This window comes from Rutidosis leptorrhynchoides, chromosome 1, assembly GCF_046630445.1.
Source record: "Rutidosis leptorrhynchoides isolate AG116_Rl617_1_P2 chromosome 1, CSIRO_AGI_Rlap_v1, whole genome shotgun sequence".
NCBI lineage: Eukaryota > Viridiplantae > Streptophyta > Magnoliopsida > Asterales > Asteraceae > Rutidosis > Rutidosis leptorrhynchoides.
Window position 1 is genome coordinate 702,958,379 of NC_092333.1, and position 22,352 is coordinate 702,980,730.

The 22,352-nt window shown below is 34.8% G+C and overlaps 2 protein-coding genes across 2 annotated transcripts; one reads left to right on the top strand and one right to left on the bottom strand.

Annotated features, from left to right (window-relative positions):
• Window positions 1–319: 319 nt before the first annotated feature.
• LOC139853464 (uncharacterized) lies at window positions 320–2,031 on the top strand. Its single transcript, XM_071842859.1, has 4 exons — window positions 320–506; window positions 867–1,209; window positions 1,531–1,625; window positions 1,823–2,031. The coding sequence occupies exons 1-4, from the start codon at window positions 320–322 to the stop codon at window positions 2,029–2,031; spliced, it is 834 nt and encodes a 277-aa protein (XP_071698960.1).
• A 1,048-nt stretch (window positions 2,032–3,079) lies between these two features.
• LOC139853470 (uncharacterized) lies at window positions 3,080–6,422 on the bottom strand. The gene is made up of 5 exons (XM_071842865.1): window positions 5,696–6,422; window positions 4,387–4,509; window positions 3,810–3,933; window positions 3,539–3,713; window positions 3,080–3,427 (listed from the first exon to the last, which is right to left on the bottom strand). Exons 1-5 carry the CDS (start codon window positions 6,420–6,422, stop codon window positions 3,080–3,082), a joined length of 1,497 nt encoding a protein of 498 aa, XP_071698966.1.
• Between the last annotated feature and the right edge of the window lie 15,930 nt (window positions 6,423–22,352).

The window sequence follows — 22,352 nt, forward strand, 5'->3', positions numbered from 1 at the left end:
TATATATATATATATATATATATATATATATATATATATATATATATATATATATATATATTTCAAAAGTTAATAATAAATAGGGGTGTCGTTAACATTCGCTGTTAAATTGTATCATGTGCATACATGTGTGGGTATTTTTGTCATTTTATCATTTTACATACAAAACAGATTCGATTCATACACATAAAACTTCATGTACACAAATTTATCTTCATCCATTCTCAAATTCATAAACCCTAACTTTTCATCCATGAAACTTCATCCTCTTAAATTCCAAAGGTCAAAGGTGCAAATGGTTGCAGTTGGATAAAGTTAAATGTCACAAAAAGCTAGATTAAAATGGGCGGCCGAGGGTGGTGACAATACGAAATACTTCCATTCATGTATTCGGCGTAATTTGAATAAGACAAAGATCTGTGGCCTGTCAGACTGTATATGGCAGGAATCACCCACTCTAATTAATGAAGAAATCTTCAGATTCTACAAGAAAAGTTTCCAGAACGGTGGGTGATGCAAACCTAATCTGGAAGGGCTTCATGAGTTAAACTTTAAATCGATCAACAGTAGTGATGCTGAATATCTTGAGCATCCTTTAAGTGAATTGGAAGTGTGGGCCTCGTTAAAAGATTATAATGATTCGAAAGCCCCAGGCTCGGATGGGTTTAACTTTAAGTTCTATAAACGGTTTTGGTGGCTTGTGAAAAATGATCTCTTTAATGCTTTATATTGGTTCTAGGAACATAAGTCCTTGTCAAATGGATGTAATGCGTCTTTTCTAACTCTTATTCCCAAAAAAAAGGATCCGGTGGGTCTCGGTGTTTACTGACCTATTACTTTGCTTGGAAGTTTTTACAAAATAATAGCTAAAATCCTAGCTATTCGTCTAAAAAGGGTGATACCACAGCTTGTTAGTCAAGAGCATAGTGCATTTATTAAAGGACACTACATAGTTGATGGTATCTTGGTTGCTAATGATATAATAATTGAGGAGCTAAAAATCCGAAAATGTAAAAGTTTAGTTTTCAAGGAAGATTTTGCCAAAGCATTTGATAGTTTGAACTGGGAGTATATCCTAGGTGTCCTGAAAGTTATGGGTTTCGGTGATAGATGGATATTTTGGATTGGTTCATGTATCAAGTCGGCTTCCGTATCCATCCTTATTAACGGGTCCCCAACAAAAGAGTTTGTACTTAAGAGAGGAGTAAGGTAAGGAGATCCGTTATCCCCTTACCTAATTATCATAGCTTCGGAGAGTTTAAATCTTCTAATCAAGAGTGCAATTGAGAAAAATATGTTCAAAGGGGTTGAAATACGTAGAGATAATATTATGGCTTCAAAACTTCAATATGCCGATGATACTATCCTATTTTGGGATTGGAGTCGGAGAAATGCAATAAAACTTATAAAAATCTTGAAGTGTTTTGAGAAGTTTTCGGGCCTTAAATTGAATTTTTTGAAAAGCTCATTATTTGGGGTTGGGGTTTCAAAAGATTGTTGTTAACATATGGCTTCGGTTATGGGTTGTAGTACGGGTGACTTTCCGTTGATGTATCTCGGGTTGTCAATTGGGAACAAAGTGACAAAATTAAAAGATTGTGAACTGTACATTGATAAGGTTCACGGTAGGTTGGCAGAGTGGAAATCGAAATCTATGTCTTTTGGTGTCGGCTCACTATTATTAAATCAGTCCTTAGTAGTCTCCCGTTGTACGTTTTCCTCCTAGTACGTGCTCCCTTGGGTGTCATTAACTTGCTGGAAGGTATGAGACGTAAATTCTTTTGGGTCAAGTCTGATAAAAATTCTAAAATGTCGTGGGTAGGCTGGGAAACCATTTTGTCTTCGTATGCTCGAGGTGGGTTAAACGTTGGTTCTCTTAAAGCCAAAAATTTGGCTTTAATGGGTAAATGGTGGTGGCGTTTCCACACTCAAAAGAACGCATTTTGGTTCAATATCATTAAAAGCATATATGGGCAGGACGGGGGGTTGGGGACACACATATCTTCTGTAACACCGTACATTTTTTTTTAAATCACAGCGAAAACATAAAATATTGATATTTACAAACCGTACATAGTAATTAACTAAATCATAGTTATTACAGTCATCCAGGTGTTACGTTAACCAAAGCTTTTACACACATATAGGTATCAAAATATAAACATCAGAGTGTAGCCTGTCAAACATATCCAAAAGCAACCACTCCCAAAACTATAGCATGCAAAACTTAACCAGCAAGGGAGAAACTGTTGGGGGTTAGCATAAAGCTAAGTGAATAGAATTATCATAACAGTAATATGTATCTAGCATCAAGCTAATCACAATGACATAGCATCAATAAGGTAAACCCGAATGGTAACACTAGGCTCGGCGGCTTGTACGGGCCATTAACTACTAGTTGATCGAGCTAGAGTTTACCGAAAGTTCCTGTTACTGTCTCCCTCGCATAGTAATCCGGACGCAGGGGATGTGTCACTCAAACTATACTACACAAATAGTAACTATTAAACCCAACCTGACAGCAAGGTTGACCTTATTCTCAGCTTTATACCCAAAGCTGATTACCGACTAGACATCATAGCCGATAATACCCTAGTGCACATAATCATCACATAAGCATAAACATCATATGCTAACTCATCAGGTATAACATGGTAGGACAACAATAGCATAACCCGCTACTACATACATACAACAGTTAAGATAGTCCCAGTCACATGATAAACAGCAAGAACTCAGAAGTCTTATATTACTGAGCCTTCTCCGTTCCCTTATTACCTGAGAATATCATATCTCAAGTTAGCACATATCTAATCAATAATATCATCAATTCATACTCTAAACAATATCATATATCATAATATATCCATATATGACAAGTTTACATGGTTCCCCATCCAATTGCAACTATTCCACGCATGTAGAACGAGGCATACGCCATATCCCCATCCAATTACCCTTGTCACAAATTGATCTCAACTATATAATTAAATAATTATAAACATATAATTATTAAAATAAAATATAATAACACACATGGGTAACTAGGACAATTACCACTATGCCCAATATGAGGTTGTTACAAATCTACCACCCTTAAAGGAGATTCCGTCCTCGAAATCTGGTCAAGTTCAAACCAACGAGGGTAACGAGTTCTCATCAACTCTTCTGTCTCCCATGTCAGGTTTGAACCTAAGCTGTGCTTCCACTCAACTAATACCATCGGTATCTGCTTATGCCGTAACTTAGTAATCTTCTTGACTACAATTCTTACAGGCTCTTCTACTAACTTCTTATTCATATCAACTTTCAAATCTTGTAGTGGTAGAATCTGACTTACATCGTCTACCTTGCACTTACGAAGATAAGACACATTGATTGTGTTATGAATACCAGCTAACTCAGCAGGAAGATCTAATACTACTATCTGATCATTCAACACCTGTTGTATTCTAAACGGCCCAATGTACCTCGGAGCTAAATTTCCCTTTTTACCAAAACGAATGACTCTTTTCTAGGGCGATACTTTCAAGTATACCTGCTCACCTACGGTGAAAATAACTGGCTGTCTGCGAGGATCGGCATACATCTTTTGTCTATCTCTTACGGCTTTCAATTTCTCGCGTGCAATTGCTACTTTCTCGGTAGTTAACTTTACAATCTCTGGACCCACAAACTGTTTCTCTCCAGTTTCTAACCAACATGTCAGCGTTCTACAGCGATGACCATAGAGCATTTCAATCAAATGTAGATGAGAATCCCACGATCCTCCATACTCTAATACATAAGCTCTTAACATATCCTCTTACGTCTGAATAGTACGTTCACTTTGACCGTCTGTTTGAGGATGATACGTTGCGCTAAGATTAACTCGAGTACCCAAATTCTCCGGTAAACTCTGCCAAAAATTAGACACGAACCTCAAATCTCTATCTGATACAATAGATAATGGTATTCCATGTCGAACTATAATCTCATTCACATATAGTTGGGCTAACTTACTGAGCGAAGTTGTCTCACTTGTGGCCAGAAAATGCGCGCTTTTAGTGAATCTATCAACTATCACCCAAATCATGTCATGACCTTTCTAGGTTCGGGGTAACTTTGTTACAAAATCCATCGTTATGTGCTCCCACTTCCACTGAGGAATCTCAATATGACGTAATGACCCGTAAGGTTTCTGATGTTCAGCTTTTACTTGAGCGCATATATGACACTTTTCCACGTAATACGCGATATCTTTCTTCATTGTTGGCCACCAATGTAAAGGTTTCAGGTCATGATACATCTTTGTACTTCCAAGATGGATAGACAATCTCGATTTATGCGCTTCATTCAAGATTAAATTCCTCAACCCTCCGTGCAAGGGAACCCAAATTCTGTTACTGAAAGTCTTTAATCCACGAGAATCGTCAATTAAATTCACTTTTCGCTTTACTAATATCTCTGATTTCAAATGTTCTTCCTTCAAAGCTTCTAATTGGGCTATCTTTAACCGATCAATCAAATCTGACACAATTTCAATTCGCATAAATTTTACATTGTCAGTGGATTTCTTTCGACTCAAAGCATCTGCAACTACATTTGCCTTTCCTGGATGATAACGAATCTCACAATCATAATCCTTGATCAACTCTTGCCACCGTATATGATGCATGTTTAATTCTTTCTGTGAGAAGATATGCTGAAGACTCTTATGGTCGGTACAAATCACACAATGAGTGCCGCAAAGGTAATGTCTTCATAATTTTAATGCAAACACAACCGCAGCCAACTCTAGATCATGTGTCGGATAATTCTTCTCATGATTTTTTAACTGTCTTAAGGCATAGGCAATAACTTTGTATCTCTGCATTAACACACAACCCAATCCAGCTAATGACGCATCACAATACACAATGAAATTTTCTTTACCCTCAGGTAATGCTAAAATCGGAGCTTGGTACAACAACAGTTTCAATGTCTGGAAGGCATTTTCTTGTTCATCGCTCTATCGAAAAGTTACATCTTTCCTGGTTAACTTGGTCAAAGGACCTGCGATCTTTGAGAAATCTTTAATAAACCTTCGGTAGTAACCGGCTAAACCTAGAAAACTCTTAATCTTTATCAGAGTCTTCGGTGAATTCCAATTCATTACCGCTTCTATCTTAGACGAGTCGACTTTGATACCCTCTTGGCAGATAACGTGACCCAAAAACTGCACTTCTCTTAACCAGAACTCACATTTAGAAAACTTGGCGTACAACTTTTCCCGTTTCAGTAGTTCTAATACTTGCCTCAGATGTGTAGCGTGTTCTGATTCTGTCTTTGAATAAATCAAAATATCATCGATAAATACTATCACGAATTTGTCGAGAAACTGTCTGCACACTCGATTCATTAAATCCATGAATATTTCTGGCGCATTTGTCAACCCGAACGGCATAACTAAAAAACTCATAGTGACCGTATCTTGTACGAAAAGCTATATTTGGAATATCTTCCTCGGCTACTCGAACCTGATGATAACCTGATCGTAGATCAATTTTAGAGAAGTACGATGCCCCTTATAGCTGATCAAACAGATCATCAATTCTCGGCAACGGGTACTTGTTCTTCACCGTTCTTTTATTTAGTTCTCAGTAATCAATGCTCATACGGAGAGTTCCATCTTTCTTCTTCACGAACAACACTGGAGCACCCCATGGCGAAGAACTTGGCCGAATAAACCCACGATCTAGCAACTCTTGCATTTGTGACATCATATCACGAATCTCGGACGGTGCTAATTGATACGGAGCTTTAGCAACTAGTGTGGATCCTGGCAACAACTCGATTTTATATTCTACTTCCCTAACTGGCGGTAAACCCGGCAATTCATCTAGGAAGACTTCTGGGAATTCGAACACTATCGGGATATCGAACACGGATTTCTTCTCTTTCTTTGCATCGATCACATATGCTAGAAACGAATCACACCCCTTTTCTAACGATTTCTTAGCTTTCATCATCGAAATTAATGGACAATTAAACCCGCCCCATTCACCTCGGGCCACAGCCCGTGTCCCATCGGCCAAAGGAAAATGAATTATTTTCTTATCACATTTTATACTTGCCTTATGGCGGCTTAACCAATCCATACCTAATACGACATCAAAGTTCGGTATAGGCATAACAAGACAAGTCATAGGGAATTCATTTCGATCTATTTCAATGGTTACTCCAGACACAAAGGTTGTGACTGGAACCGTTCTACCATTACCCACTTCTATTCTTAAAGGTTCAGATAATACGTTAATAGGCAATTTCAACTTATCACATAATGTAACAGACATAAAAGAGCGATTCTCTCCACAATCAAATAACACACGAGCCGGCGAAGAATTTATCAGAAACATACCGGTAATCGCATCGTCGGTTTCAGTAGCTGTATCAACCGACATTTGAAAGGCTCTTGCTTCAGGTGGTGAGGATTATTTCGCTTCTGTCCCGTTGAAGAAGCAGATGATCCTCCGACTGACAGTGTTCTTGCTTCGACCCCTACCCAGAGCTCGCTCGCCTTGCAGAAGGACAATCAGCTGATCGATGACCCGATTTTTTGCAATTCCAACAAACATTTTCTCGAAATGAACAAACTTGAACATCATGACCCATCGTTCCACACCTTATACACCTTTTTGTCGACTCTGTACAGGGTCCAGCGTGTGTTGACCTACACACATTGCACCACATTTTCTGACTCAAATTACTACCATTGCTTTGAGTAACCCTACCTCTTTGTTGGTTACCATGAGATCTTCTAGATTTACTACTCATTTGGATCGTCTGGCTTGTCGCTTGTTTTGGTTGCGACACCTGCTCTCTCTATTTACTCTTGGTGGCTTTGACATCTCCTTCCACCATTTTTGCCATAGCAAACGCTTGAGACAAGGTTGTTGCTAATCTCACCATTGATCGGTATTCAGGCAGAATCATTTCAACAAACTTTTCAATTCTGGATTGTTCGTCAGGAAGCCATTATTGTTTTTCGATCACATCATCAATTGGCATCTGCTCAGTCATTCTTAAATTCATAAACTCCCGCTTCATCTTGGAGATTTCGTAAAGAGTACAATATTGCTCGCACACCTTGGCTGAAAATTATTCCCACGTGACTTGACTCAACTGTTCTTTGGACACCTGGGCGGTCAAAGAATCCCACCAGCCCATTGCTTTCTTTTTCAAAAGTCAGCTTGCATAAGTAACACACAATTCAGGTTCGCATTGACAAGCATCCAATGCTCGATCTACTTCACACAGCCAATCTAAGGTGTCTGTCGGGTTTGTACTTCCAGAATACTCTGGGGGTTTACAATCCATGAATTGTTTGAATGTACATTTCTTTCGGGTTTCAGCAACTGGTTGCGGTATCATTTGTAATGGGTAAGTGTACATAAACTGGTTAAGATATTGGTTTCCAGTTTGGAGGGGTATCTGGTTAGGCTGTGGTGTTTGGAATTGAGGAGGTAACGGAAACTGGTACTGTTGTTGTTGTTGCTGCGATGAATTTCCAGTGGATGTAGGCCCACGTTGGGGAAATGGAAAACCCGGAGGTTGCGGTTCCACATTTGCTCTTAAGTCACGCGTAAGAAGAGTATTTTCTAGTTCTGTAATCTTTTCCCGAGCTTTCTGTAGCTCACTTTCTAACCTCTTGATGTAATCTCCTTGATCTTCATCAGAAATTTCACCCTCTGTCAGAGCTCTGAAGATACCAGGGGTCGGGGGAGCATGAACATTCTGTTGTCCGTCAGTCATCTTTAACCTGTACTGAACATTATCTCACCAAAGCTTAGTGGATAACTTGTTAGTACCTAAGACTAACATACAACTTCCACATTCACTTAACTCTACCCCACGAATATGTTTTACACAACATAAGCAAGGTTTGGGAACATGACATCCATATGTACACGTTGGCAAACCTACGCTCTGATACCAACTTGTAACACCGTACATTTTTTTTAAAATCACAACAGAAACATAATATATTGATATTTACAAATCATACGTAGTAATTAACTAAATCATAGTTATTACAATCATCCAGGTGTTACGTTAACCAAAAGCTTTTACACAAATATAGGTATCAAAATATAAACATCAAACTGTAGCCTGTCAAACATATCCAAAAGCAACCACTCCCCAAACTATAGCATGCAAAACTTAACCTGCAAGGGAGAAACTGTGGGGGGTTAGCATAAAGCTAAGTGAATAGAATTATTCTAACAGTCATAGTGTGACACCCCCAAATAGAGCCTCGGGAATTTGTGTCTAATTATATCAAATGACTGTTGTATAAACGAGAACGACTCTACATGAGACGTTTTGTTGAGTTTTGCAGCAGAAGATAAATATGTCTTTAATTGATATGATATGTAATGAAGACTCTAAGCATAGCAAGCAATCATCATCAAAGCAGTAGATATACAGCGGAAGCAATATTTAAGTACCTGAGAATAAACATGCTTAAAAAGTCAACACGAGGTTGAGTGAGTTCATAGGTTTGTAATAAATAATGAGTTCAATAATAGTGTTAGACCACAAGATTTGTTTTTATAAGTAGATCACTCAGATCCAGTCAAGTTGATCTCCCGTAGGATCAAAAAAAAGTTATGCCAGTGCGTGATATTTAGACTAAACGTTGTTTGCCCCGTGACAAGTTGTTCTGTCCTTGTCGTTTAATTTCATTATCAAGTAATACAAAGACTTAGTCAAATGTATCGGGGACGTTACTCCCGATAGGCCTATCCCCAATAATTAAGAATGCCGCAGCAATTAAAAATATCACTATAGGGACTTAGTCGGACATAGCCGGGTATAACATAGTTTAGCAGTTGGTACTGATATTTAGACTACACTTTCAAGTTTACCCCGTACAAGTTATCGTTTATACTTGTCAGTTGGGGACTTGCTGGTCATAGCCCAACATATCACAGTTTAATAGTTGGTACTGATATTTAGACTAGACTTTCAAGTTTGCCCCGTACAAGTTATCGTTTATACTTGTCGGTTGGGGACTTGCTGGTCATAGCCCGACATATCACAGTTTAATATTTGATACGTGTAAAACAGTTATAAAAGTTGTGCATGTATTCTCAGCCCAAAAATATATAAAAAGGGAGCAGATGAACTCACGATACGTTACGATAGTTTGTAGTAAATTCGTGTATGATGGTACTGAACAAGTGTGGAGTTGTCCTTGGATTCACGAACCTATATCAGTTTTATATATATTAAAACATATAAATTCAAATCAAATAAATTTGTATATAATTATTAGTGATATAATTATATATTTATATATATTTGTTTTTATATATTTTAAATATACGTTAACTCATTTTCATCATTAGTTCATTAATATAGTAAGTCTTTCATTAATATATTTATATGTATAATATTATATAAATATAATTAATATAATATTAAAATATAATATAGGTAATATTATGGTATTTGTAAGAAATAATAGTTGTTATCATAATAATAATAATATTAACAATAGTAGTAATAATATTAATAATGATGATAATGATAAACATATAGTTATTATAATTCTAGTATTGATGATAATGATATTAATAATAATTACGATAATAATAGTTTTGAAAATCATGTTATTAATAATAATAATACTAATACTAGTAATAACAATAATGATAATAATAATAATAATTTTAATCATATTGATATTCTTAATAATTACCTTAATGATATTAATAATGATACTTGTAATAATGTTAATAGTAATAATAATAATAATTATAATAATAATAATGATAAATAAATGAAAAACTACCTTAATAGTTGGATTAAAAATATAACGCCACGAACCGGACTTGAACCCGCGACCTCATGCTAGCCCGCTACCACCCTCTACCATCCTTCTGTCTCTATATTTCTATTTAATATGCTCTTTTATTTTATCTTAAACCATTTAATTCTGTTTCTTCTTCTTCCACAACTTAGTCGACCAGGGAACTATCTTAGCATCGAATTACTTATTTAGCTTTAAAACGAAAACATAACACACATTTGATTGTTGGATTGTTTTAACAAAACAAAAAAAATAAATAAACAAAATAGTAGCAGCAAAGTGCTGCTGTCGCTAGTTTTTAAAAAAAAAAGAAAACTTGATTTCGATTTTTAGAAGTTTTTAAGTAACGATTCCTTCACGAAATATTTTCCAAATCCCTCCTAGAAACTATTAGAATCATCAGTTGATCAAGAAACATCAAAATGAACGTGAATTTTGCTATGAATAAAACAGTTGACTTTTTATTTCTAAAGTTTGACTCCGAAATTCGTGATCGATAGAAAGAGTTGGAACCTCAAATTTTGCAGATAGTTTCCTTAGAGGATTCCTAACAAAACCACATTTATAGTTTTTGAAATGGATTTAGATTTCGAGCTTGTGGATAATTAAACAAGAAACAGAGGTATACGACATCTATATATATATATATATATATATATATATATATATATATATATATATATATATATATATATATATATATATATATATATATATATATATATATATATTTCTGTTAAATTTCAATCAAACAGAAGTTTTTATTGATAATGATGATGGAGAAATCGTTTGGGTTTTATAAATAAACTGAGTTGATCGATCGCTATGTAATTGAGTGAATGTCGACTTGGTTTTGAATCAGGAAGAATAAAAAAAATACATACAGCACGATAATTAAAAAAATATCACGATGCCTAAAAAAATAGTAGAAGGCAGGTTGTAGATCACGGTTACCTAATACCTAATTGATCCACATATTTGTTTTGGAAATATGACTCAATTGAGATTGTATTGTAGTGTGACCTAATTTCATTTTTTTTTATTTAATATTAATAATTATATTAATAATTATACAAATACAAATAATAATAATAACATTAATGATAATAATAAGTTGTAAAATAGCAATACTAATAATAAAAATGATAATTTTACTTATAATTAATAATAATGATAACAATCATTATAAATGTTATTATTAATAATATTTTTAATAATAATATTCGTAAATGATAATGATTTGTGATAAAAATGATATTAATAATTTATAAAAAAGATAATAATAATAATTTTGGTAATAATAATATTAATAATAATAATGATGATATTTTATTAATTGTTAAGTATTAATACTAATACTAATATATTAGTAATATATTAGTAATTATATTAATGATAATGATAATTAATAATAATAATAATAATTATAATACTTGATAATAATGATAATAATGATGTATATACACACACATATATATTTACATATATTTTATAACCGGTTGTTCGCGAATCGTTGGGAACAGTCGAAGTTTAGTTTAAATTTAACGAAGTTTAGTTTAAATTTAATTGGAAAATTGGAAATTTTCGGGTTGTTATAGTACCTACCCGTTAAGAGAAATTTAGTCCCGAAATTTAGTTGTTGCCATCAGTCGGCATTGTTCGTACATAGACGAGAATATTTACGTTTTGTTTGGTCTTACGTTCCCAGGTATGTTCGGGGCCTTGCGTGTTTTCCAACGGATAGAATATTGTTTTGTTTCAAGCGTTTAAGTCATACAAACCATAATCTCTATAGGTTCTTTTACGAAGTGCATTTTATCATTAATGCAGAGATCATTCAAAATGATGATGTTATGCAAGTCATTTCAGTAAATTGGATACATGAAATGTGTTATGAATAATATTGAGCTCATTTAAAACCTTGAGCGTTTATGCTGCAATATTAGGGCAGACAAAACAGAGAGGAGTTCATGAAAATCATAGTCATGAAATTTGATAGAGATCGTCATTCTTTACAACAAGAATGATGAATTAGAGTTTTATCGACATTAAATAATATGGATAACGTAATTTGATTATAGAAAGAGTATAAACGAAGCTATCGCAAAAGAGTAAATGAGAAGATTAAATGTTCGCCTTAACTTTTGACATAGTTAAAGTTGATTTCCGGAATTTAAGGGATTTAAAGAAATCTTCAAAATCTTTATAAGATTTTATTCTCCGGTAATTACGGAAATTAGGATTTTCTTTAATTAAATGTGGTGAATTGCCTCGATTGCTGTGTCTGGAATTTTGCTATAAATTAGCTTCTTCCGTTTCATTATCTTCACTACTTCTATAATTTCTTTCTTAAATTCATATTTCCAAAAAATTTGTTAATATGCTCAATCCAGTTCTTGTTCTTGACCTTATATTGGTTATCGCCACAATCTTCCTTCTTTTCCAACTCCCACCAGAGGAGTCTGTTTACTTCTATTATGCTCTAGCATTTACTGTGTTTTTAGTTCTCCCGTGTCTTTATATTGCTATACGCATTGATATACAAGGTTTGTAATTTTGGTGTTGTTATCGGGCTTTATATTTTCCCTTATATGTCGAAGCTTCATGCTTTTGTAAAGCAAGTAACGGTCCAGAATTCATAGGTATAAAGTTTCGAATGATCATGATATTCAAAGCAGAAGGATAGGTAATAGCACGATTTGATTTGTCATATTACCAGAATATCCGGAAAAGATAGAACTATCAAGAAAAATTATTTTCTTGATATGTTTAGAGTTTAAATAGAATGTAAGAGTCGTGTAACATGGCAAATGATGATTATAAAGTCTATGAATCATCATATTCCATTAAAAATTTAGCATGACTTACTGTAATATAATCACGTTGGCCTGACGTCATTATATTATACTAACTCATGCTTCAATTCCCAATACTACTTCAAATCATTCATAATTTAAACTTGAATTTTACAGAATATAGAAACTAAAACAGTTTCCTTTATGATGTGATAAAGATATCGCAAAGAGATAATTAATTGCTAACAAGAATCGTTATAAAGATATCTTCAGAAATATAGAGGATATTTATAACGAAAGATACGGTGATATCTTAGAATTTCTAAGATCCAATGATGAGGACAATTCTTTTGTTTCCTCTGCATTTAATGCTACCATTTCTGAATCATTGTTTATCAATCCGAGATGGTTTCAAGAAATTTTATTTTAGATGATTAAACGCTGATTGTAATCGTCAACGGATCTAATGGTTAGCGAATAGGCGTTGTTGATTTCAAAAGTAATGAATGATAATTTCAGTGGTTTGATGTGACAATTCATTGCAGAATACGAATGAATATAATTCATGAATGTAGTAATCTTTAGGAAGATAACACCAGCTAAAGCTTTACTTGAATTCCGATATGTTAATTTCAGAATGTGTAATTGATTTTGTATGAAGATGATTGTGTATCATTGTGAAGGTAGTGCGTATATTTAATGATTTATGAATCAAAATTGAAGAATGTACAGTGTATTAATGTGAGAAGTAAATATTTCTCGGGTATTACCTACCCGTTAAAATATTTTCACAATTAACAGTTTGTACAACAGAATTTACAATCTTTATGAAGATATACGTTCATATATGTATTCTTCAGATGTAATCATGGATTTAATGAGTTAATATATATTAAACTCATCTGATTTGTGGTTTGGAACGAGAGTAAATAATTTCCAAAACCTTGGAGATTTCATAATTGTCGCGAAATATTTTGCTAATGAAGTTATGAATTAATACATTCATCGTTACACTTGATTCATTATGAAATGGAGTTTATTGTGCTGAAGCAGTGATTAACAATTGTTAAATCATTAACGAAAGGTGTACATCATAGCATATTAGTGATATGAATTAACCAAGTAGTACATACTAGTTGAAATTCACCGTAATTGCTTAGTACGACAAGATTTATTATTGTTCCAAATCATATATGTATATAAGGTATACATATAATTCTTCACGAAGAATGAGTCAATACATCTTAACTCATTATTACTAATATTCCTTGGTATCTATGGGGTGTATCATGTTGATGTTTGAGGTACTGAGTGTGATGTTGAGGCGTGGAATGCGGATGTTGTTGTTGATGAAGCTGATGTTGTTGGTGGTGATGTTGATGGTACTGATGGTACTGGTTATGCTGCTGGTGCTGCTGCTGGTGTTCGTAGGTTTTGCACCATATTCTCCAGAGCCACTACTCGAGCGCGAAGCTCGTTGACTTCTTCTACTATTCCGGGATGATTGGCAGTTGGAACAAGGGGGTGAATAAGATCTAGAATCTTCGATATTATATATTCGTGACGGGATACCCTGGAAAGAAGAGAGAAAATGGTGTTTCGAACTGGTTCGCCGGTAAGTGCTTCAGGTTCTTCGCCAAGAGGTGAATTCGGTTGGTGGAAGGGATCACCTTCTTCTTGCCTCCATTGATTGAGTCAGCTACGAACCCATCCCCAATTCATCCAAAAAAGATGATGGCTGATTGGTTCGTTTGTTCCGGTTACACTGCCGTGGGAGCTCGAGGAGTTAGATAAATTCATATTATGTGTTTGGAATAGGGTTTGATATGAAATGGGTATTGAATACTGAATGATATATTCGTCTCCTTGAATACGTATTTATAGCAAAAAGATTTCCGTGATTGGAAATTTAGGAAAAGTGGTAGACAAAGTTTACTGGGATAGATATGATGATAAGATATGATGTGTCATCCATTTATGTAATAATGGTGGTATGACGTGTTGAGATTTGTAACCAGATATTGATTAAAGAATTTCAATTCGTATACTGTGATAACCTAGTGACATTTTCCGGTTCGCAAACCGATGCATAAAGGCATAAGATACGTGAGTGTTTGAAGTAGTAGCAGGAGCTTGTGGACGAACCATTATCTTCAATAACATATAGAAGTTTGATAAATCTGATAGGTCATAAGTTTGAAAAAAAAATTAAGTGGAATACAGATGAATATGATATAAACGAAACACTTTATTTTATTAAGAACGAGGCTTTAAACAAGCATTCTTATTACACGATTCGGGGATAGAAATAGTTTAAGGCCTAGCCTTTGCATAGGTAGAAAATAACTAGGAAATATTAAGATTGAAGTAGTCTTCATATTTCTTTTTCTCTTCCTCAACCGTCTTCATAAACTTTTCAACTTTCTCGTTCTTCTCCTTTTGTTCCTCATAAAGATACTCAAGGTTATTATAAAGATTGGAAACATCATTGTTGATTACATGGTACATGTAGTCCCTCATAGAAAGTTGACTATTCATGTGGTCTTCCTCCATCTTAAATCTAAGGTCGACATCTTCTCTCAAATAGGTAAGAGATTGCTTTCCCCAGCGGTTATTGCGTTCTTCATCGTCCTTCACTTTCATCACCTTCTCCATCACTTTTTCTGTGTTATACTTTACAAGTTCTTCTAGCCTTTCGGTTCGAGTTTTGAAGGATTTTATGATGATTTCTTTCAAGATTTTGTTTTCTTTCTCTAGGTTATTTAGACGCACCTCTATCTGAGCGATGTTTTCACGAGATGGTGAGCTAGCCCTTTTTGATGGACCGGCTTTATCAGCAGTAGCGGTTTCGGTTTGCTTTCTCTTTAGAGATAAGTTTTTAGACGATTCCTCAATAGGCTCTTTTTCGGGCTTGTAGCCTGAGTAGTCACCATTGTAGTTAGGAAGGCTTTGAATAGCTTCCCATTCAGAAGTACTCGTTGGTTTATATACCGGTGAGTGATTAGAGCCAGAGTCAGCAGAATCAACAGGTATCGCATTTGAATGTGGTGGCATAATTGGAGAGTAGACAGAGTTCTCTGATTGGCTCGGCATTCTAAGAAATATTAAAGAATTTAATAAGCATAGTTTCTAAGGCATAGTGTAGCATTTAACAGTTAAAGGCAACAATTAAAGGCACTATGGTCAGGGAAAGTTGTAGTCCTACATTGCTAAGATACCTAATTGTATAAGGCACACATAAAATGCAATCCTGGTTCTCTACAACATCCTGCTCTGATACCAATCTGTGACAACCCCAAATAGAGCGTGGGGAATTTGTGTCTAATTATATCAAATCACAGTTGTATAAACGAGAACGACTCCACATGAGACGTTTTGTTGAGTTTTGCAGCAGAAGATAAATATGTCTTTAATTGATATGATATGTAATGAAGACTCCAAGCATAGCAAGCAATCATCATCAAAGCAGTAGATATACAGCGGAAGCAATATTTAAGTACCTGAGAATAAACATGCTTAAAAAGTCAACACGAGGTTGAGTGAGTTCATAGGTTTGTAATAAATAATGATTTCAGTAATAGTGTTAGAACACAAGATTTGTGTTCATAAGTAGATCACTCAGATCCAGTCAAGTTGATCTCCCGTAGGATCAAAAAAAAGTTATGCCAGTGCGTGATATTTAGACTAAACGTTGTTTGCCCCGTGGCAAATTGTTCTGTCCTTGTCGTTTAATTTCATTATCAAGTAATACAAAGACTTAGTCAAATGTATCAGGGACGTTACTCCCGATAGGCCTATCCCCAATAATTAAGAATGCCGCAGCAATTAAAAATATCAATGTAGGGACTTAGTCGGACATAGCCGGGTATAACATAGTTTAACAGTTGGTACTGATATTTAGACTAGACTTTCAAGTTTACCCCGTACAAGTTATCGTTTATACTTGTCGGTTGGGGACTTGCTGGTCATAGCCCAACATATCACAGTTTAATAGTTGGTACTGATATTTAGACTAGACTTTCAAGTTTGCCCCGTACAAGTTATCGTTTATACTTGTCGGTTGGGGACTTGCTGGTCATAGCCTGACATATCACAGTTTAATATTTGATACGTGTAAAACAGTTATAAAAGTTGCGCATGTATTCTCAGCCCAAAAATATATAAAAAGGGAGCAGATGAACTCACGATACGTTACGATAGTTTGTAGTAAATTCGTGTATGATGGTACTGAACAAGTGTGGAGTTGTCCTTGGATTCACGAACCTATATCAGTTTTATATATTTTAAAACATATAAATTCAAATCAAATAAATTTGTATATAATTATTAGTGATATAATTATATATTTATATATATTTGTTTTTATATATTTTAAATATATGTTAACTCATTTTCATCATTAGTTCATTAATATAGTAAGTCTTTCATTAATATATTTATATGTATAATATTATATAAATATAATTAATATAATATTAAAATATAATATAGGTAATATTATGGTATTTGTAAGAAATAATAGTTGTTATCATAATAATAATAATATTAACAATAGTAGTAATAATATTAATAATGATGATAATGATAAACATATAGTTATTATAATTCTAGTATTGATGATAATGATATTAATAATAATTACGATAATAATAGTTTTGAAAATCATGTTATTAATAATAATAATACTAATACTAGTAATAACAATAATGATAATAATAATAATTTTAATCATATTGATATTCTTAATAATTACCTTAATGATATTAATAATGATACTTGTAATAATGTTAATAGTAATAATAATAATTATTATAATAATAATAATGATAAATAAATGAAAAACTACCTTAATAGTTGGATTAAAAATATAACGCCACGAACCGGACTTGAACCCGCGACCTCAAGCTAGCCCGCTACCACCCTCTACCATCCTTCTGTCTCTATATTTCTATTTAATATGCTCTTTTATTTTATCTTAAACCATTTAATTCTGTTTCTTCTTCTTCCACAACTTAGTCGACCAGGGAACTATCTTAGCATCGAATTACTTATTTAGCTTTAAAACAAAAACATAACACACATTTGATTGTTGGATTTTTTTAACAAAACAAAAAAAATAAATAAACAAAATAGTAGCAGCAAAGTGCTGCTGTCGCTAGTTTTTAAAAAAAAGAAAACTTGATTTCGATTTTTAGAAGTTTTTAAGTAACGATTCCTTCACGAAATATTTTCCAAATCCCTCCTAGAAACTATTAGAATCATCAATTGATCAAGAAACATCAAAATGAACGTGAATTTTGCTATGAACAAAACAGTTGACTTTTTATTTCTAAAGTTTGACTCCGAAATTCGTGATCGATAGAAAGAGTTGGAACCTCAAATTTTGCAGATAGTTTCCTTAGAGGATTCCTAACAAAACCACATTTATAGTTTTTGAAATGGATTTAGATTTCGAGCTTGTGGATAATTGAACAAAAAACAGAGGTATACGACATCTATATATATATATATATATATATATATATATATATATATATATATATATATATATATATATATTTCTGTTAAATTTCAATCAAACAGAAGTTTTTGTTGATAATGATGATGGAGAAATCGTTTGGGTTTTATAAATAAACTGAGTTGATCGATCGCTATGTAATTGAGTGGATGTCGACTTGGTTTTGAATCAGGAAGAATAAAAAAAAAATACATACAGCACGATAATTAAAAAAATATCACGATGCCTAAAAAAATAGTAGAAGGCAGGTTGTAGATCACGGTTACCTAATACCTATATATATATATATATATCCATATATATGTCATCATATAGTTTTTACAAGTTTTAACGTTCGTGAATCACCGGTCAACTTGGGTGGTCAATTGTCTATATGAAACATATTTCAATTAATCAAGTCTTAACAAGTTTGATTACTTAACATGTTGGAAATATTTAATCATGTAAATATCAATCTCAATTAATATATATAAACATGGAAAAGTTCGGGTCACTACAGTACCTACCCGTTAAATAAATTTCGTCCCGAAATTTTAAGCTGTTGAAGGTGTTGACGAATCTTCTAGAAATAGATGCGGGTATTTCTTCTTCATCTGATCTTCACGCTCCCAGGTGAACTCGGGTCCTCTACGAGCATTCCATCGAACCTTAACAATTGGTATCTTGTTTTGCTTAAGTCTTTTAACCTCACGATCCATTATTTCGACGGGTTCTTCGATGAATTGGAGTTTTTCGTTGATTTGGATTTCATCTAATGGAATAGTGAGATCTTCTTTAGCAAAACATTTCTTCAAATTCGAGACGTGGAAAGTGTTATGTACAGCCGCGAGTTGTTGAGGTAACTCAAGTCGGTAAGCTACTGGTCCGACACGATCAATAATCTTGAATGGTCCAATATACCTTGGATTTAATTTCCCTCGTTTACCAAATCGAACAACGCCTTTCCAAGGTGCAACTTTAAGCATGACCATCTCTCCAATTTCAAATTCTATATCTTTTCTTTTAATGTCAGCGTAGCTCTTTTGTCGACTTTGGGCGGTTTTCAACCGTTGTTGAATTTGGATGATCTTCTCGGTAGTTTCTTGTATAATCTCCGGACCCGTAATATGTCTATCCCCCACTTCACACCAACAAATCGGAGACCTGCACTTTCTACCATAAAGTGTTTCAAACGGCGCCATCTCAATGCTTGAATGGTAGCTGTTGTTGTAGGAAAATTCTGCTAACGGTAGATGTCTATCCCAACTGTTTCCGAAATCAATAACACATGCTCGCAGCATGTCTTCAAGCGTTTGTATCGTCCTTTTGCTCTGCCCATCAGTTTGTGGATGATAGGCAGTACTCATGTCTAGACGAGTTCCTAATGCTTGCTGTAATGTCTGCCAGAATCTTGAAATAAATCTACCATCCCTATCAAAGATAATAGAGATTGGTATTCCATGTCTGGAGACGACTTCCTTCAAATACAGTCGTGCTAACTTCTCCATCTTGTCATCTTCTCTTATTGGCAGGAAGTGTGCTGATTTGGTGAGACGATCAACTACTACCCAAATAGTATCAAAACCACTTGCAGTCCTTGGCAATTTAGTGATGAAATCCATGGTAATGTTTTCCCATTTCCATTCCGGGATTTCGGGTTGTTGAAGTAGACCTGATGGTTTCTGATGCTCAGCTTTGACCTTAGAACACGTCAAACATTCTCCTACATATTTAGCAACATCGGCTTTCATACCCGGCCACCAAAAATGTTTCTTGAGATCCTTGTACATCTTCCCCTTTCCAGGATGTATTGAGTATCTGGTTTTATGAGCTTCTCTAAGTACCATTTCTCTCATATCTCCAAATTTTGGTACCCAAATCCTTTCAGCCCTATACCGGGTTCCGTCTTCCCGAATATTAAGATGCTTCTCCGATCCTTTGGGTATTTCATCCTTTAAATTTCCTTCTTTTAAAACTCCTTGTTGCGCCTCCTTTATTTGAGTAGTAAGGTTATTATGAATCATTATATTCATAGATTTTACTCGAATGGGTTCTCTGTCCTTCCTGCTCAAGGCATCGGCTACCACATTTGCCTTCCCCGGGTGGTAACGAATCTCAAAGTCGTAATCATTCAACAATTCAATCCACCTACGCTGCCTCATATTCAGTTGTTTCTGATTAAATATGTGTTGAAGACTTTTGTGGTCGGTATATATAATACTTTTGACCCCATATAAGTAGTGCCTCCAAGTATTTAATGCAAAAACAACCGCGCCTAATTCCAAATCATGCGTCGTATAATTTTGCTCGTGAATCTTCAATTGTCTAGACGCATAAGCAATCACCTTCGTTCGTTGCATTAATACACAACCGATACCTTGCTTTGATGCGTCACAATAAATCACAAAATCATCATTCCCTTCAGGCAATGACAATATAGGTGCCGTAGTTAGCTTTTTCTTCAATAACTGAAACGTTTTCTCTTGTTCATCCTTCCATTCAAATTTCTTCCCTTTATGCGTTAATGCAGTCAAGGGTTTTGCTATTCTGGAAAAGTCTTGGATGAACCTTCTGTAGTAACCAGCTAGTCCTAAAAACTGGCGTATGTGTTTCGGAGTTTTCGGGGTTTCCCACTTTTCAACAGTTTCTATCTTTGCCGGATCCACCTTAATACCTTCTTTGTTCACTATGTGACCGAGGAATTGAACTTCTTCCAACCAAAATGCACACTTTGAAAACTTAGCGTACAATTCTTCCTTCCTCAATACTTCTAACACTTTTCTCAAATGTTCACCGTGTTCTTGGTCATTCTTTGAGTAAATAAGTATGTCATCAATGAAAACAATGACAAACTTGTCAAGGTATGGTCCACACACTCAGTTCATAAGGTCCATGAAAACAGCTGGTGCATTAGTTAAACCAAACGGCATGACCATAAACTCGTAATGACCATAACGTGTTCTGAAAGCAGTCTTTGGAATATCATCTTCTTTCACCCGCATTTGATGATACCCGGAACGTAAGTCAATCTTTGAATAAACAGACGAGCCTTGTAGTTGATCAAATAAGTCGTCGATTCTCGGTAGTGGGTAGCGGTTCTTGATGGTAAGTTTGTTCAACTCTCGGTAGTCGATACACAACCTGAATGTACCATCTTTCTTCTTGACAAACAAAACAGGAGCTCCCCACGGTGATGTGCTTGGTCGAATGAAACCACGCTCTAAAAGTTCTTGTAATTGGCTTTGCAGTTCTTTCATCTCGCTGGGTGCGAGTCTGTAAGGAGCACGAGCTATTGGTGCAGCTCCTGGTACAAGATCTATTTGAAATTCAACGGATCGATGTGGGGGTAATCCCGGTAATTCTTTCGGAAATACATCGGGAAATTCTTTTGCAATGGGAACATCATTGATGCTCTTTTCTTCAGTTTGTACTTTCTCAACGTGTGCTAGAACAGCATAGCAACCTTTTATTATTAGTTTTGTGCCTTCAAATTACTAATAAGATGTAGCTTCGTGTTGCCCTTTTCTCCGTACACCATTAAGGGTTTTCCTTTTTCTCGTATAATGCGAATTGCATTTTTGTAACAAACTATCTCTGCTTTCACTTGTTTCAACCAGTCCATACTGATTATCACATCAAAACTCCCTAACTCTACTGGTATCAAATCAATCTTAAATGTTTCGCTAACCAGTTTAATTTCTCGATTCTGACATATATTATCTGCTAAAATTAATTTACCATTTGCTAATTCGAGTAAAAATTTACTATCCAAAGGCGTCAATGGACAACTTAATTTAGCACAAAAATCTATACTCATATAGCTTCTATCCGCACCTGAATCAAATAAAACGTAAGCAGATTTATTGTCAATAAGAAACGTACCCGTAACAAGCTCCGGGTCTTCCTGTGCCTCTGCCGCATTAATATTGAAAACTCTTCCGCGGCCTTGTCCATTCGTGTTCTCCTGGTTCGGGCAATTTCTAATAATGTGGCCCGGTTTTTCACATTTATAACAAACTACATTGGCATAACTTGCTCCGACACTACTTGCTCCGCCATTACTCGTTCCGACACCATTTGTTCCTTTCGTTCTATTAACCCCTGGTCCGTTGACCTCACACTTCGCCGCGCTATGACCATTTCTTTTACACTTATTGCAAAATTTGGTGCAGAACCCCGAGTGATACTTTTCACACCTTTGGCATAGCTGCTTCTGATTATTGTT